At 41.8% G+C, this 15,679-nt stretch overlaps 1 protein-coding gene across 3 annotated transcripts in view; it reads left to right on the forward strand.

The window, feature by feature from the left end:
* Positions 1 to 15,679, forward strand: part of bpnt1 (bisphosphate nucleotidase 1) — a 70,167-nt gene that overhangs the window by 30,045 nt on the left and 24,443 nt on the right. For 2 of the 3 annotated variants that reach the window (XM_060917904.1, XM_060917906.1), the window contains exons 4-6: positions 7,708 to 7,815; positions 13,159 to 13,207; positions 14,917 to 14,982. In XM_060917904.1, the coding sequence (XP_060773887.1) occupies positions 7,708 to 7,815; positions 13,159 to 13,207; positions 14,917 to 14,982 (223 nt within the window). The remainder of the gene's footprint in view (positions 1 to 7,707; positions 7,816 to 13,158; positions 13,208 to 14,916; positions 14,983 to 15,679) is intronic. The other variant, XM_060917905.1, reaches the window with a different exon arrangement.

A 15,679-nucleotide genomic window follows, 5' to 3' on the forward strand; every position in this document is an offset into this window, starting at 1 on the left:
TTGGTCAATGCATCTATGAAGAGACTCAAAAGGGGCATAGTCATTAGGTGACATAGCTAAGTAAAGCTGAGTGTCATCTGCATAGCTATGGAAGTTTATTGAGTTATTCTTAATAATTTGTCCAAGTGGGAGCATATAAAGGTTGAATAGTAATGGTCCCAGGATTGAGCCCTGGGGAACCCCACAGTTCAAGGACACGGGTGATGAACTGTGGCCTCCAATGGCCACATAAAAAAATCTTTGTTGTAGGTAAGATTTTAACCAGTTGATTACTATACCAGTAAATCCAACCCAATGCTCCAGTCGATGTAACAGTATGGAATGGTCTACCGTGTCAAATGCAGCACTTAAGTCTAAAAGCACCAAGACTGATGTTTTACCAGCATCAGAATTAAGACGTAGGTCATTCATGACTTTAGTAAGAGCTGTTTCAGTGCTATGATTGGCACGAAAACCTGACTGAAACTTATCAAAACATCCGTTTAATGTCAGGAAGGCAGTTAATTGATTAAAAACAATTTTTTCAATTATTTTACCAACGAATGGCAAATTGGATATGGGCCTGTAGTTGTTGAGTACTGAGACATCCAGGTTATTCTTTTTCAGTAGGGGTTTTACAACCGCTTTTTTCAGAGATGAGGGAAACATGCCAGTTCGTAAGGAGGTGTTGATAATCTGAAGTACCTCGTCTGATATTAGGTGAAGAACAGATTTGAAAAAGACTGTAGGTAAAATGTCCAGTTCAGATGTGGAGGAGCTGAGACTTTGTACTGTTTTTCTCAGAGTCTCAACATCAATTAAACTAAATGTTGACATTGTATTACGACCCCCTCTCTCGTTATCCAATGGTTCCAGATTTTGAAGTGTTTGCACCTGTGTGGCTATATTCATACGTATTTTATCAATCTTTCCTTTGAAAAAAGATGCAAAGTCGTTGCATGTGTTAACTGAGAGAAATTCAGAAGGCATTTGTCTTGATAGGTTTGTTAGCTTTTCAACTGTAGAAAATAGCACACGGGTATTGTTGATATTCCTATTAATAATGTCAGCAAAAAAAGACTGTCTTGCTTTAGAAATTTCTAAGTTGTATTTACATAACATCCCTTTGTAGATTTGATAATGAATCTGGAGTTTAGATTTACGCCATTTTCTTTCAGACTTTCTACATTCCCTCTTTAACATTTTAACTGTTGGATTTAGTTTCCAAGGTGCTTTTCCTTTGTCTATGACTCTCTTTTGGTTTTAAAAGGAGCAATAGCATCCATAATATGATTCATTCTTGAATTAAAAATTTCCATTAGATCATCTGCACAATCTGAAGATTGACATGGGAGTTCTGAGAGTGCCTGCTCAAAAAGAGCTGCTGTGCCATTGGTAATTACCTTCTTTTTTACAGTCACAGACTTGTTTTGAAAGTGAGGGGAAATGGAAACATCAAAGAAAACACAGAAATGATCAGATATACCCAGGTCCATGACACTAGTAGATACATTAAGACCCTTAGCCCATGTTTACATTAGACCGTATCAGCGGATCATCAGATTAACGTTTTTAAAACGATTAGTGTGCACACAGCAACACCAATACACGATTCGCCTGCACACAGCAATACCAATACACGGATACGCTCGGCTCCGCAGGCATCCTGCGCTCCAAATCACTCCGCCCTGAACAGCGAGTGCCCTCTGGAGGGTGCGCACTCCGGCCCTGCGCAGCTCACAGAGCGCGCAAGTGAAGTGAACAAGCAGTGATTCGGGACTGAGCCGCTGTGTGTGTGATCCCAGCGCATATCACTTACCACTTGCAAGTGGAAGGATGGCAAGCCTAAAGACAATCATAACTACACAATGGGCAGTATTTGCATCAGTATTTGCAGTATTTTCATACTTTTATACTCTTTTTAATGAAAGGTGATACAAGGCGGAAGTCCGCGCCGTTTTTCAGCAGTCGTGTCACATGACCAACGCCAGCGAATCAGGAAGGTGGATGTCACAGTGACGTTGTCCAATGAGATGCCAGCTAGAGCTCAGCACAGTGTATCCGCGTATTCTCAATGTTTACACAGCACCGGAGCTGACACGATCTGGATTGAATACGTGGACGCTGGCTGATTCCCGTTTCCCGGCGTTTCCAGGCAGTTTAATGTAAACGGACAGTGCATCCGCGAAGAAAACGAGACAGATACGGTCTAATGTAAACGTAGCCTTAGTGATGACAAGGTCGAGGGTGTGGCCATGGGAGTGTGTTGGCCCTTGTACATGTTGTGTTAGATTGAAGGCATCAATCAGTGTAAGAAATTCATTTGCATATGTGTTATCTGGATTATCAACATGGAAATTAAAATCCCCAGAAATAATAAGATTGTCAAACTCTAAACAAATATTAGACAACAGTTCCCCAAACTCCTCTAGGAACAGTGGTGCAGAAAGTCTTGGTGGTCTGTAAATAGTCAACACTAATATGTTAGAAGAACATTTTAGGATTGCACTTAGGTATTCAAAAGATGTAAAATCACCAAGAGTTGTCTGTTTGTACTGAAAACATGCCTTGTATATATTTGCTATTCCTCCTCCCCGTTTATTGGCTCTTCCAACACTCATGAAATCAAAGCGTGGGGGAGTTGCTTCAATAAGAGTAATAGAGCTGCTTGATTGTTCAAGCCAAGTTTCAGTAAGAAGCATAAAATCCAGTTTGTGTGTACCGATGAAGTCATTAATTAAAAAAGGCTTATTAAGTGATCTTACATTCTGAAGAGCTAGTTTTACAGTGAATGTGGGGATAATTTCCACAGAAGCGTTCTGTGGTTGTTTTGGAACTGGAAGGAGATTTGACGAGTTTACCCCATTGATAGGATGAATAAGAACACCTCTCCTTCTTGTTAGCACAGGAGTAGAAAAGTACGTCGTGGGTCCCAGCTTATTTTCAAAACTACCATCTGGACCCAGATTATATCAGTTCGTTCCAACATGAAGGTCTTCACTGCTGCCGGTGAACTGTAGCTGTGCACATGGTCCTTGAGTCTTATCTGTAATCACAGGGGGAGGTGGTGCCCTCTGTTTCTTGGGTGCTGTGGCAGTTGGATATATCATTAGAGATTTTGGGGTACACAAGGCCTGACCATGAGACAGCTCTGTGTACGGTACTTGATTTGAGTGTCCTCTTGGGCTTGCCAAAGACACTCGGCTTAAAGACAATAGTCTCTCCATTTTCTCAGGAAAACACAGTCTGGGGGGGTGAAGGAGATACAGAGGGGCTTGGGGTTACATCCACTGCTGTTGTTGGTGATTGCCTATTGCCAGTCTCAGGAGGTTGTGGTGATGCTTGTTTATCTGATTGTCTTTCTGATAGTTCTGCCAGCTTACCCGTTAGCTCAGATATCATGTTGCTAGCCTTGGAAAGTGACGGGGATGTGTGTGGTGATAGATCCACCCTCTGATCATTTTCCTGAACTGTATTGGGGGCAGATGAATCAGCATGATCCTCTGTAGTTGCTGGGGGGCTTAGTTGCCTTCGTTGGTGACAAGGAGTTTTGCTTGAATCCATCAGAGTGAGCGTTAGTCCCGCTTCTTTCTGCCTGCAGATTCACTGCTTGAGTTTGAACCTCAGCAGTGTGTTTCCGTACTGTTTTTGAGCCTTTGTTGATGTCCCTGGGAGGTTCAGTTTGTACCCAAACAGAGTTCGTATCAGTGTTGTTAGCTCCTTTCAGTGCAGCTACAGAGCGCTTATCAGAGAGTGTACCCAAGGTCGGCATGGAATGGTGGACAGAGTGTTGATAATGGTCTGCCAAGACTTTGGCACCAGTCCAGCTGAGTTCTGTGCTATTTGGGCTGAAAAAGGCTTTGTGTTTCCAGAAAAGGTTAAAGTTGTCAATAAAATTAATGCCAGAGGAAAAACATGTCTTTGCAAGCCAGGTGTTGAGACTGAGCAGTCGGGAAAACCCGTAATTGCCGATCACAGATCCTGGTAATGGACCACTGATAAAAAAAAGGCATTCCAAGTCCGTTTAGGGCTGAAAAAAGGTCTTTGAAAGATTTCCTCACAGTGAGCTGTTCCCTGAAAACATCATTTGCTCCAACATGCACAATAATGCGTTTAATTGGTTTGTAGTTTGACAGCATTTTTGAAATGTTGCCTGTAGTCTCTGAGATGGAAGCGTAAGGAAAACAGCACACAACCATGGACTCTCCTCCAATATTTTCCACAGTGAAATCACCCACAACAAGGGTTGTAGGATTAACAGGTGTTGGCGGCTGCTTTCTACCTCTACTGCGAGCTTTATTTTTGTTATTCAAATTCTGCCACTTTCTAGGAACTACTGGTTCCATGTCTGTAAGGCACTGAAATCTGTTCTGGAGTGTAATGGGCTGTGTACAGTGGTGCTTGAAAGTTTGTGAACCCTTTAGAATTTTCTATATTTCTGCATAAATATGACCTAAAACATCATCAGATTTTCACACAAGTCCTAAAAGTAGATAAAGAGAACCCAGTTAAACAAATGAGACAAAAATATGATACTTGGTCATTTATTTATGAAGGAAAATGATCCAATATTACATATCTGTGAGTGGCAAAAGTATGTGAACCTTTGCTTTCAGTATCTGGTGTGACCCCCTTGTGCAGCAATAACTGCAACTAAACGTTTGCGGTAACTGTTGATCAGTCCTGCACACTGGCTTGGAGGAATTTTAGCCCGTTCCTCCGTACAGAACAGCTTCAACTCTGGGATGTTGGTGGGTTTCCTCACATGAACTGCTCACTTCAGGTCCTCCCACAACATTTCCATTGGATTAAGGTCAGGACTTTGACTTGGCCATTCCAAAACATTAACTTTATTCTTCTTTAACCATTCTTTGGTAGAATGACTTGTGTGCTTAGGGTCGTTGTCTTGCTGCATGACCCACCTTCTCTTGAGATTCAGTTCATGGACAGATGTCCTGACATTTTCCTTTAGAATTCGCTGGTATAATTCAGAATTCATTGTTCCATCAATGATGGCAAGCCGTCCTGGCCCAGATGCAGCAAAACAGGCCCAAACCATGATACTACCACCACCATGTTTCACAGATGGGATAAGGTTCTTATGCTGGAATGCAGTGTTTTCCTTTCTCCAAACATAACCAAAAAGTTCTATTTTGGTCTCATCCGTCCACAAAACATTTTTCCAATAGCCTTCTGGCTTGTCCACGTGATCTTTAGCAAACTGCAGACGAGCAGCAATGTTCCTTTTGGAGAGCAGTGGCTTTCTCCTTGCAACCCTGCCATGCACACCATTGTTGTTCAGTGTTCTCCTGATGGTGGACTCATGAACATTTAACATTAGCCAATGTGAGAGAGGCCTTCAGTTGCTTAGAAGTTACCCTGGGGTCCTTTGTGACCTCACCGACTATTACACACCTTGCTCTTGGAGTGATCTTTGTTGGTCGACCACTCCTGGGGAGGGTAACAATGGTCTTGAATTCCCTCCATTTGTACACAATCTGTCTGACTGTGGATTGGTGGAGTCCAAACTCTTTCGAGATGGTTTTGTAACCTTTTCCAGCCTGATGAGCATCAGCAACGCTTTTTCTGAGGTCCTCAGAAATCTCCTTTGTTCGTGCCATGATACACTTCCACAAACATATGTTGTGAAGATCAGACTTTGATAGATCCCTGTTCTTTAAATAAAACAGGGTGCCCACTCCCACCTGATTGTCATCCCATTGATTGAAAACACCTGACTCTAATTTCACCTTCAAATTAACTGCTAATCCTAGAGGTTCACATACTTTTGCCACTCACAGATATGTAATATTGGATAATTTTCCTCAATAAATAAATGATCAAGTATAATATTTTTGTCTCATTTGTTTAACTGGGTTCTCTTTATCTCCTTTTAGGACTTGTGTGAAAATCTGATGATGTTTTAGGTCATATTTATGTAGAAATGTAGAAAATTCTAAAGGGTTCACAAACTTTCAAGCACCACTGTATATCTGTAGTTTTCAGCCCGGTGGTATTCATAGACTGTAGGTTTGACGACATCAGACCGCAATGGAGTTGAAGTTAATGCCCTTTTGGTTTTGGGTCTAGCACCTTGTCTTTTCCAGCAGTCAGTACTCACATTTTGCTTTGTGAAGTCAACCGATTCATTCAGATGCTGAACATTCCCCGCATTTCCTTTAGCGGTATCGGCTGCTGGACTCCCTTCAATCCTTAATAGACGGGCATTAATCATAGATTCCAGGCTAGAAATTAAGCTTTTTTTCAAGCTCAGTCCATTTGTTACTAGAGTTCCTTGGTTTCCCCATTTTGCTATAATCCAGTCTTCTGTGTCAGTTGCTTTGTCTAACTTCTAGGTTATCTTGTTGAATGTAAGTAAAAAGAAAGCAAGTAAGAAAAAATAGAGAAATAGTGAAAAAAGCAGAAAAGAGGAGTTCAAGCAGGAGCAAAGCAAAACGCGTCCTACTCGCTTGAGTAGGAGGAGCAAGAACATTAGTATTAGTTTAAGGGTGTGCACACTTATGCAACCAGCTTATTGTACGTTTTTTATTTTTTATGTTTTTCCCCCTCTAACAGATTTGTTTGTTTTTCAATTGAATTGTACAGGTTATAGGTCACATTAAAGGTGGGGAAAGTTTTGAAATTATTTATTGTGGTCTCAAGTTTTTCTGATGTAAAAAAAAAATAATAATAATTTTAACAGGGTGTGTACACTTATTTATTTTTTTTTTTTTTATATCCACTGTATTTGTATGTTTTATTTTCCTCTATAGTGTTATTAAAAGAGGTGTTCACACGGCAACTTTTACTCCGGTGTAGCACCGGGGCTGCCCCGGTAGAGCGTTCACACGGTACAAAGTTATACCGGTGTAGCCCCTGAAAGCTGCTTAAACCGGTGCAAATCTAACCCTGCTCAGGAGGTGGTTTAAGAAATTTACTCCGGAGTAAATGCTAGTTTGCGGGGCAGCACCGATATAAAATGGGCTGTCTGAACGCTACAGGGTAGACTCGCTACGCGTGAGGAGAGTTGATTACATACGGGCATTGCATAATTTGCATCCTGGTATTTTGCGCTTCCAAAATGGCGAATATCAACAACAGAACTGCGTGTCTTCCAGTGTTGCCAGATTGGGCGGTTTTAAGTGCATTTTGGCGGATTTGAACATATCTTGGGCTGGAAAACGTCAGCAGTATCTGCCAACACTGGTGTCTTCATCCACGTTGTTTTCCCGACGCTTGGTGATGCCATGACAACCGGGAAAAGGAAGTACATTTTCACGCATGCGCATATTTCATTTCCGCATTATTACTATCGTATAGCACGGTCGCAAAAACTGCCGTGTGAACGCAAGTGGGGCTGCACCGGTGCTAAAACGCTTCTCTCTAGTAAGCAGGTTTGTGACGTGTGAACGCTCCACAAAATTTACACCGGTGTAAGATATATCGCAACAAAATACATCGGTGCAGCATCGATGCAAATATGTGCCGTGTGAACACCCCTATAATGTTATTGTCAACATGTAGTGTAAAATGTGAGATAAATTGGAGTTACGAATTAACCGAATCCTAAAACTTCTATTTTTAGTCTAATATTATTTCTAACTGAACAATCTGGGGATCTTCATCATTTCTGCTGATTTGTTTGAACCGTCCTGACATGTAAACCTGCGTGTGTTTATCTCTGCACTGTTAACAGAATGTACCTTTCCCCTCGTACCATCCCTTTAGGATCTGCCAGCTGAGGCAGCAGAAGACGACCTGATTGAGACGGGCCAGTATGATGGAATATTACAAAAGCAATGTCCTGCTGAATACAGCAAGTTAAAGGAGGAAGAGGTAAAAGTCGTGAAAAGAATTTTATTTCCATCAAACTGAAGGCACTTCAGGGCTAGGGCTAACACAATTAATTAAACTAGGGCTGCACAATTAATCGAATTTAATCGAAAATCGCGATTTTGGCTGCCACGATTAAATTAAATGAAAATCGCGATTTATTTCCATTTAAAATGCGAGCTCTGCTGCATATCTGATCAAGCGCTTTTTGACCAGTACTCCGCCAAACCATTAGGGGGCGAACCGACGCATGTAAAGTTTCATTACTCCGCCTAAATAAGCAAGCAAGCCAAGTGCGCAGAGCTTCAGTGCAGCGGTATCCAGTGTTGCCAGATTAGGCGGTTTTAAGTGCATTTTGGCGGATTTGAACATATTTTGGGCTGGAAAACATCAGCAGTATCTGGCAACACTGGCGGTATCTTCTTCAAGGGGTGATAGCGTGAGAGTAGGTAACAGATTGAGCGTATTTAGCACTGGAGGCAATGTTGTGACCTGCTTTCGCTCATGTTTAAAGCCAGAGCATGTTGATAGGCTGGTCTTTCTAGCTAAAAACTTGTAGGCCTCAGTATAATGCTATGTGATTGTTGCAATTGAGTTTTCAGTTCCTTCATCCTTTGGTAATTTCTTGGATAAATTTCATTTATTTGTCATTTGGAAATCAGAATTTCTCTTTTAAATTTCATTCTGCACTGAAAGCTGTTCATATTGTTTGTTTGAATATAGTGAAATAAAATTTAAGTGATTTCCCTAACATCAAGAATAATCGTGATTAATAATCGTGATTACAATTTTGATCAAGATAATCGTGATTATGGCGGCACGGTGGTGTAGTGGTTAGCGCTGTCGCCTCACAGCAAGAAGGTCCGGGTTCGAGCCCCATGGCCGGCGAGGGCCTTTCTGTGCGGAGTTTGCATGTTCTCCCCGTGTCCGCGTGGGTTTCCTCCGGGTGCTCCGGTTTCCCCCACAGTCCAAAGACATGCAGGTTAGGTTAACTGGTGACTCTAAATTGACCGTAGGTGTGAATGTGAGTGTGAATGGTTGTCTGTGTCTATGTGTCAGCCCTGTGATGACCTGGCGACTTGTCCAGGGTGTACCCCGCCTTTCGCCCGTAGTCAGCTGGGATAGGCTCCAGCTTGCCTGCGACCCTGTAGAACAGGATAAAGCAGCTACAGATAATGAGATGAGATGAAAAACTACAAGTCCATCTCGGCCTAAAAAATTTGGGCAGACGCTCCCGCGCGGCACATGCCAGCAATCCCCCCCCCCCATGAAATGAGCAATAAGTAGGAGAGTTATACATGCTATCATACTTAAAATTTCATCAGAAATATAGATATGATACTATGATTCTCCCCAACATGCTACATTAGATAAGCTAACCCCATTTATAAAAGATACACACTTGTCCAGGGTGTACCCCGCCTTTCGCCTGTAGTCAGCTGGGATAGGCTCCAGCTTGCCTGCGACCCTGTAGAAGGATAAAGCGGCTAGAGATAATGAGATGAGATAATCGTTATTATCATTTTTTCCATAATCGTGCAGCCCTACTTTAAACAGTTCCTAAAAGAGTTACAGCAGTAAAAAGACAGAACTGTAAACCTAGGAGAGAGAAACACGAAGCAAACCGAAACATGTAATGTATCTCAAATGTTTGCATTATCACAAACGGAGATGAATTTTGTGAAGCACTGTTTTTAATGACCAACTGCCAGACTGTAGTCTGAGAGCTGTAAATGCTTCTGATCAGGAGGTTGTACCTGAAGTGAACGTTTGATGAAAACTTGGCGGAAAAGTATCGGGCTCGTGAGTGCGAGATTTTATCTGAGATTCACTTTACACTGAACATGGAGGGATTGTGGTGATCATTAATCGTAGTTAATTAGATCATTAACCAGTAATCGTCATTTAAACTTGTTTTTTGTGCAATATTTCGTTTGGAAAACAGTTTTCAAAATGGCAGCACTGACACCTGGCTGACAATTCACATTTCGAAGTCTCGCACAAGTCTCGTGAAGATCGCGCCGCTAAGCGACGCCTGCCGTGGACCAAACGCACTAAATTCAACATGGCTAAAAAACGAATAGGCCGATAAGTATAATATTTAATTGCAATTAGTTGCCAATACAGTGGTGTAGTGGTTAGCACTGTCGCCTCACAGCAAGAAGGTCCGGGTTCGAGCCCCGTGGCCGGCGAGGGCCTTTCTGTGCCGAGTTTGCATGTTCTCCCCGTGTCCGCGTGGGTTTCCTCCGGGTGCTCCGGTTTCCCCCACAGTCCAAAGACATGCAGGTTAGGTTAACTGGTGACTCTAAATTGACCGTAGGTGTGAATGTGAGTGTGAATGGTTGTCTGTGTCTATGTGTCAGCCCTGTGATGACCTGGCGACTTGTCCAGGGTGTACCCCGCCTTTCGCCTGTAGTCAGCTGGGATAGGCTCCAGCTTGCCTGCGACCCTGTAGAACAGGATAAAGCGGCTAGAGATAATGAGATGAGTTGCCAATACAAGTCACGATATAAGGTTACTAAAACCGAAAACGTAATTGAATAACACGTTAATTAAGAAATAAAGCAAGTTTAAAAATGACTTCAGTTCCCCTTGAATGGTCATTTATTAACTAGCATAAAACTGCTCAACACCTGCAACTTGTAATTGGGGTTTCACTTAGCAGCCAACTGTGTAGTGGCTAAATGGTGAAATTAAATATGAAATGACAACTTTAGCAGGAAAGAAATTTGAAGTAAAGAAAAGTGTGATCTGTTTGGGCTCACCTGAAGTTTCTAGTCCCTCCATTTGTCCAAGGACCAATGTGCTTTGCCTGGCAGCAAACTTTGCAGAACATCGCATTGTCATCTTCGTCATACCCAAGCCATGAATGGTTCTTCAGCCAGCGTTTCATAAACGGCCTCGTCTCTTTTCTCTTCTTTGGAATTGAAGTGCTCTTCTCTTGTCAAGTTTTTTTTTTTTTTTCTTTGGAGGCTCTTCTTGTTCCACTTCGCTCTCTTACGTTGACGTCAATTCACATGGTGGTGATTGTACAGGATCCTCATGTGAAACAGAAGGAGTTTCTTTCAACGAGGCAAAAATAATTTGTGATTTTCACCATCCTCTGCTATCGTCTTCGGAATAGCTTGAAACAAAACCGACTAGTCAGCTGTTCTCTGGCGCAAACACACTCGACGCTGGTAACATCACATGATACAATTGACCAGTGATATATCTGCATTTCAGCAGTCGTCCTTTTCTGTAACTACTCTTCATCAAAAAACGAAACCGAGTTGTCAAATCTCCATAACGTTCCCATGGAAACAAAAATGTACGATGGATCAGAGAGTAAATGCTTAACAAAGTAGTGATGGAAGGATGTAAAAAAATTCCTGTCATTTCAAATTTTTGCCCGTCACACACTGGCAGCTGCCCGTCACAATGACGGGTTGACGGGTCTCTAGCTAAGCCCTTGCTTCACTGGTGTATCACAATAAGCAGCACCATTCTACCCATTAAGATAAGGACAACAACGAGTGGAGTGAGTTGGCGATACTATCTGTAAAACTGTCATTTCATTAGTGTGTAATTTGTAATATACTGTTGAAGTAGGCTCATTGTTTTATGTTTGGGATATTTAGGGGGTTAGGTGGTCCACAAATGTACAACCCCAATTCCAAAAAAGTTGGGACAAAGTACAAATTGTAAATAAAAACGGAATGCAATAATTTACAAATCTCAAAAACTGATATTGTATTCACAATAGAACATAGACAACATATCAAATGTCGAAAGTGAGACATTTTGAAATTTCACGCCAAATATTGGCTCATTTGAAATTTCATGACAGCAACACATCTCAAAAAAGTTGGGACAGGGGCAATAAGAGGCTGGAAAGGTTAAAGGTACAAAAAAGGAACAGCTGGAGGACCAAATTGCAACTCATTAGGTCAATTGGCAATAGGTCATTAACATGACTGGGTATAAAAAGAGCATCTTGGAGTGGCAGCGGCTCTCAGAAGTAAAGATGGGAAGAGGATCACCAATCCCCCTAATTCTGCGCCGACAAATAGTGGAGCAATATCAGAAAGGAGTTCGACAGTGTAAAATTGCAAAGAGTTTGAACATATCATCATCTACAGTGCATAATATCATCAAAAGATTCAGAGAATCTGGAAGAATCTCTGTGCGTAAGGGTCAAGGCCGGAAAACCATACTGGGTGCCCGTGATCTTCGGGCCCTTAGACGGCACTGCATCACATACAGGCATGCTTCTGTATTGGAAATCACAAAATGGGCTCAGGAATATTTCCAGAGAACATTATCTGTGAACACAATTTACCGTGCCATCCGCCGTTGCCAGCTAAAACTCTATAGTTCAGAGAAGAAACCGTATCTAAACATGATCCAGAAGCACAGACGTCTTCTCTGGGCCAAGGCTCATTTAAAATGGACTGTGGCAAAGTGGAAAACTGTTCTGTGGTCAGATGAATCAAAATTTTGTAGCTCTTTATGGAAATCAGGGACGCCGTATCATTTGGACTAAAGAGGAGAAGGATGACCCAAGTTGTTATCAGTGCTCAGTTCAGAAGCCTGCATCTCTGATGGTATGGGGTTGCATTAATGCGTGTGGCAGGGGCAGCTTACACATCTGGAAAGACACCATCAGTGCTGAAAGGTATATCCAGGTTCTAGAGCAACATATGCTCCTATCCAGATGACGTCTCTTTCAGGGAAGACCTTGCATTTTCCAACATGACAATGCCAAACCACATACTGCATCTATTACAGCATCATGGCTGCGTAGAAGAAGGGTCCGGGTACTGAACTGGCCAGCCTGCAGTCCAGATCTTTCACCCATAGAAAACATTTGGCGCATCATAAAACGGAAGATACGACAAAAAAGACCTAAGACAGTTGAGCAACTAGAATCCTACATTAGACAAGAATGGGTTAACATTCCTATCCCTAAACTTGAGCAACTTGTCTCCTCAGTCCCCAGACGTTTACAGACTGTTGTAAAGAGAAAAGGGGATGTCTCACAGTGGGAAACATGGCCTTGTCCCAACTTTTTTGAGATGTGTTGTTGTCATGAAATTTAAAATCACCTAATTTTTCTCTTTAAATGATACATTTTCTCAGTTTAAACATTTGATATGTCATCCATGTTCTATTCTGAATAAAATATGGAATTTTGAAACTTCCACATCATTGCATTCCGTTTTTATTTACAATTTGTACTTTGTCCCAACTTTTTTGGAATCAGGGTTGTATTTATTGATTGGATTGGTCCTTGGTCTGAGAAAGTTTGAGAAACACTGGTCTAACTTATGTGAACTTAAAATATTTTACATTTCTATCTCTCAGCTGGTTGTGTGGGTCGATCCTCTAGATGGCACCAAAGAATACACAGAAGGTAAGAGGTGTCCCATCATCTCCATCTATCATGTAACTCATGGCTCTCCTATACGCCTCTGTACGCTCTGCACAGTCCATAACTCTGATTTTGACTGCTCTTAATCACATGCCAACTTTTAACGTGATTCTGTGTGTAGAGCGTGCTGAAGATAAAACTTTAAAGCAGGTGGGTGGGGGGCGGTGTAGGGGTCTCTATGGGTTTCCTCCGGGTTTTCCAGTTTCCCACTTCCTGAAAAACATGCCAGCAGGTGGATTGGCTAAGCTTACGTTGCCTTTCGGTGTGCGTGTGTGTGTGCGCATGGTGGCCTGTGATGGACTGGTGTACCGTCCAGGATGTGTTTCCACCTCACACCCAGTGTTCCCAGGATTGGTTCCAGATTCACAGGAACATAAATCAGTTGCGAAAAGTGAGTGAGTAAGTGGAGAAAAAAAATTGCTCTGCACTGTTTAATCAGTAACCTTTCAATCAATGCCCAGGCAGCCTACCAGGATGTATGGGGAGTGTCAGCGTTCTGAATTGTATGCAGTAACAATATACTGTAGTGCATGGTGAATATCTAAGGAATAAATCACAAACGAGAAGTGCTGCTGTAGTAACATTGTTAAACAGGGTTTTATTCCTCTTCCTACATTTACAAGTACATAATATTGAAGAACAACCAGGAACCAGATTCCTCCTATTACAGAGGAGCAATAATAAGACAGAAATGCACTTGTCATATTATTGAGAAACAAGACGCTATAAAGTCCATTCATCCATCCATTATCTGTAGCCGCTTATCCTGTGCAGGTTCGAGGGCAAGCTGGAGCCAGTCCCAGCTGACTATGGGTGAGAGGCGGGGTACACCCTGGACAAGTCATCAGATCATCGCAGGGCTGACAAACAACCATTCACACCTACGGTCAATTTAGAGCCACCAATGAACCTAACCTGCATGTCTTTGGACTGTCAGGGAAACCAGAGCACCCGGAGGAAACCCATGCAGACACGGGAAGAACATGCAAACTCCACACAGAATGGACTCAAACCCAGAACCTTCTTGCTGTGAAGCGACAGTGCTAACCACTACACCACCGCGCCACCCAGTATAAAGTCCTTTGCCCTTAAGACTCGCCCATAGTGGAAAACTTTCTGACTAAATGCTGACACAAAAGATTTGCTCAACGTTAAAATATCTCTTTCCAGAAAACTAATAAGAAAACTTGTATGTTTGTTTCACATCTTTCAATCTGTTTATTACAAGTTGTAGATTATGCAGAACATCAACGATACAAGTTTGAATGAGCTGTTTCTGCAGAAATGATTTAAAAAAAAAACGCATTCATATAAACCTGTGATTTAGCTTGCAAGCGGCACTGCTGTCAGAGCTGTTGTGATGGAAAATTAATCAAAACCTGACCAATGAGATTGGAAAATTCAGCAGCACTGTGGTATCACATAGTACATTGTGTAATCAGTTTTTTTTTTTTGCAAATTTTAACAAAGTTTAAAATGCGGCATTATATTCCAAACCGAAGTGTTAATTCACCTGCTCTCCCTTGCAGTTTTCTCTCTCTCCATTTGTCTATTCCCTGCAGCCTTGACTTTTGTTTCACATATTCACAATGTCCTACACTGATCTGCTAGCCCCCTTTAATCAATCAATCTCTCTCTCTCTCTCTCTCTCTCTCTCTCTCTTGCTCTCCCTGTCTGTATATGTACTTCAGCTGCGCACATATTGAACAGGCCAGTTGTGTGTGTGAATTGGCTCGAGGCCCACAGATCTCCAACAAGTACGCTAATCCTTAACCTGTTCTGTTTTTCAAACCTGTCTTTAGCACTCTCTAATCAACTTCTTCCTCACCTATGTCACAGGAATGTATTTTTCAGCAGGAGCACACTCAAATTTGGTGTAAATCTTCAAACAAATCACTGTCAAGTCAGTTTTTATCCTGCCCTGGCCGAAAGGCCTGCAAGGGGTTACATACGTCCGTCAGTCTGTCCGTCCCAGGCAGGGTGCTCACCTTCTGAAATCAACTCCTCTCACGATTTGTGGAGGAATTTCACAAAACTTGGCAGGATTCTTTGTTATATGTCGGTAATGCGCATATTGTAATTTCGTTCAATTCAGTCACATTTTACCAGAGTTACAGCCCTTGATTAACTAAATTATCATTTGACAATTTCATGAGTGTTTTTTTTTTTTTTTTCCTTCTGAAATCGACTCCTCTCACAATTTTTGGAGGAACATCATGAAACTTGGCGCAAGGCAAGTTTATTTATATAGTGCATTTCATACACAGTAGCAGTTCAATGTGCTTTACAGAGGTAAAAGCAAAACAGTAAACAATAGAAAATAAAATTACATAAAATAAAGGGGGAAGAAGAGAGGAAAAAAAAAGAATTAAACAATAGTAGAAATAAAATAATAAAATGAAGTAAAAGTTCAGTAAAAAACAGCAGAATAAAATAGAATAAAAGTTAAGTAAA

This window comes from Neoarius graeffei, chromosome 3 (genome assembly GCF_027579695.1).
Source record: "Neoarius graeffei isolate fNeoGra1 chromosome 3, fNeoGra1.pri, whole genome shotgun sequence".
Lineage (NCBI taxonomy): Eukaryota > Metazoa > Chordata > Actinopteri > Siluriformes > Ariidae > Neoarius > Neoarius graeffei.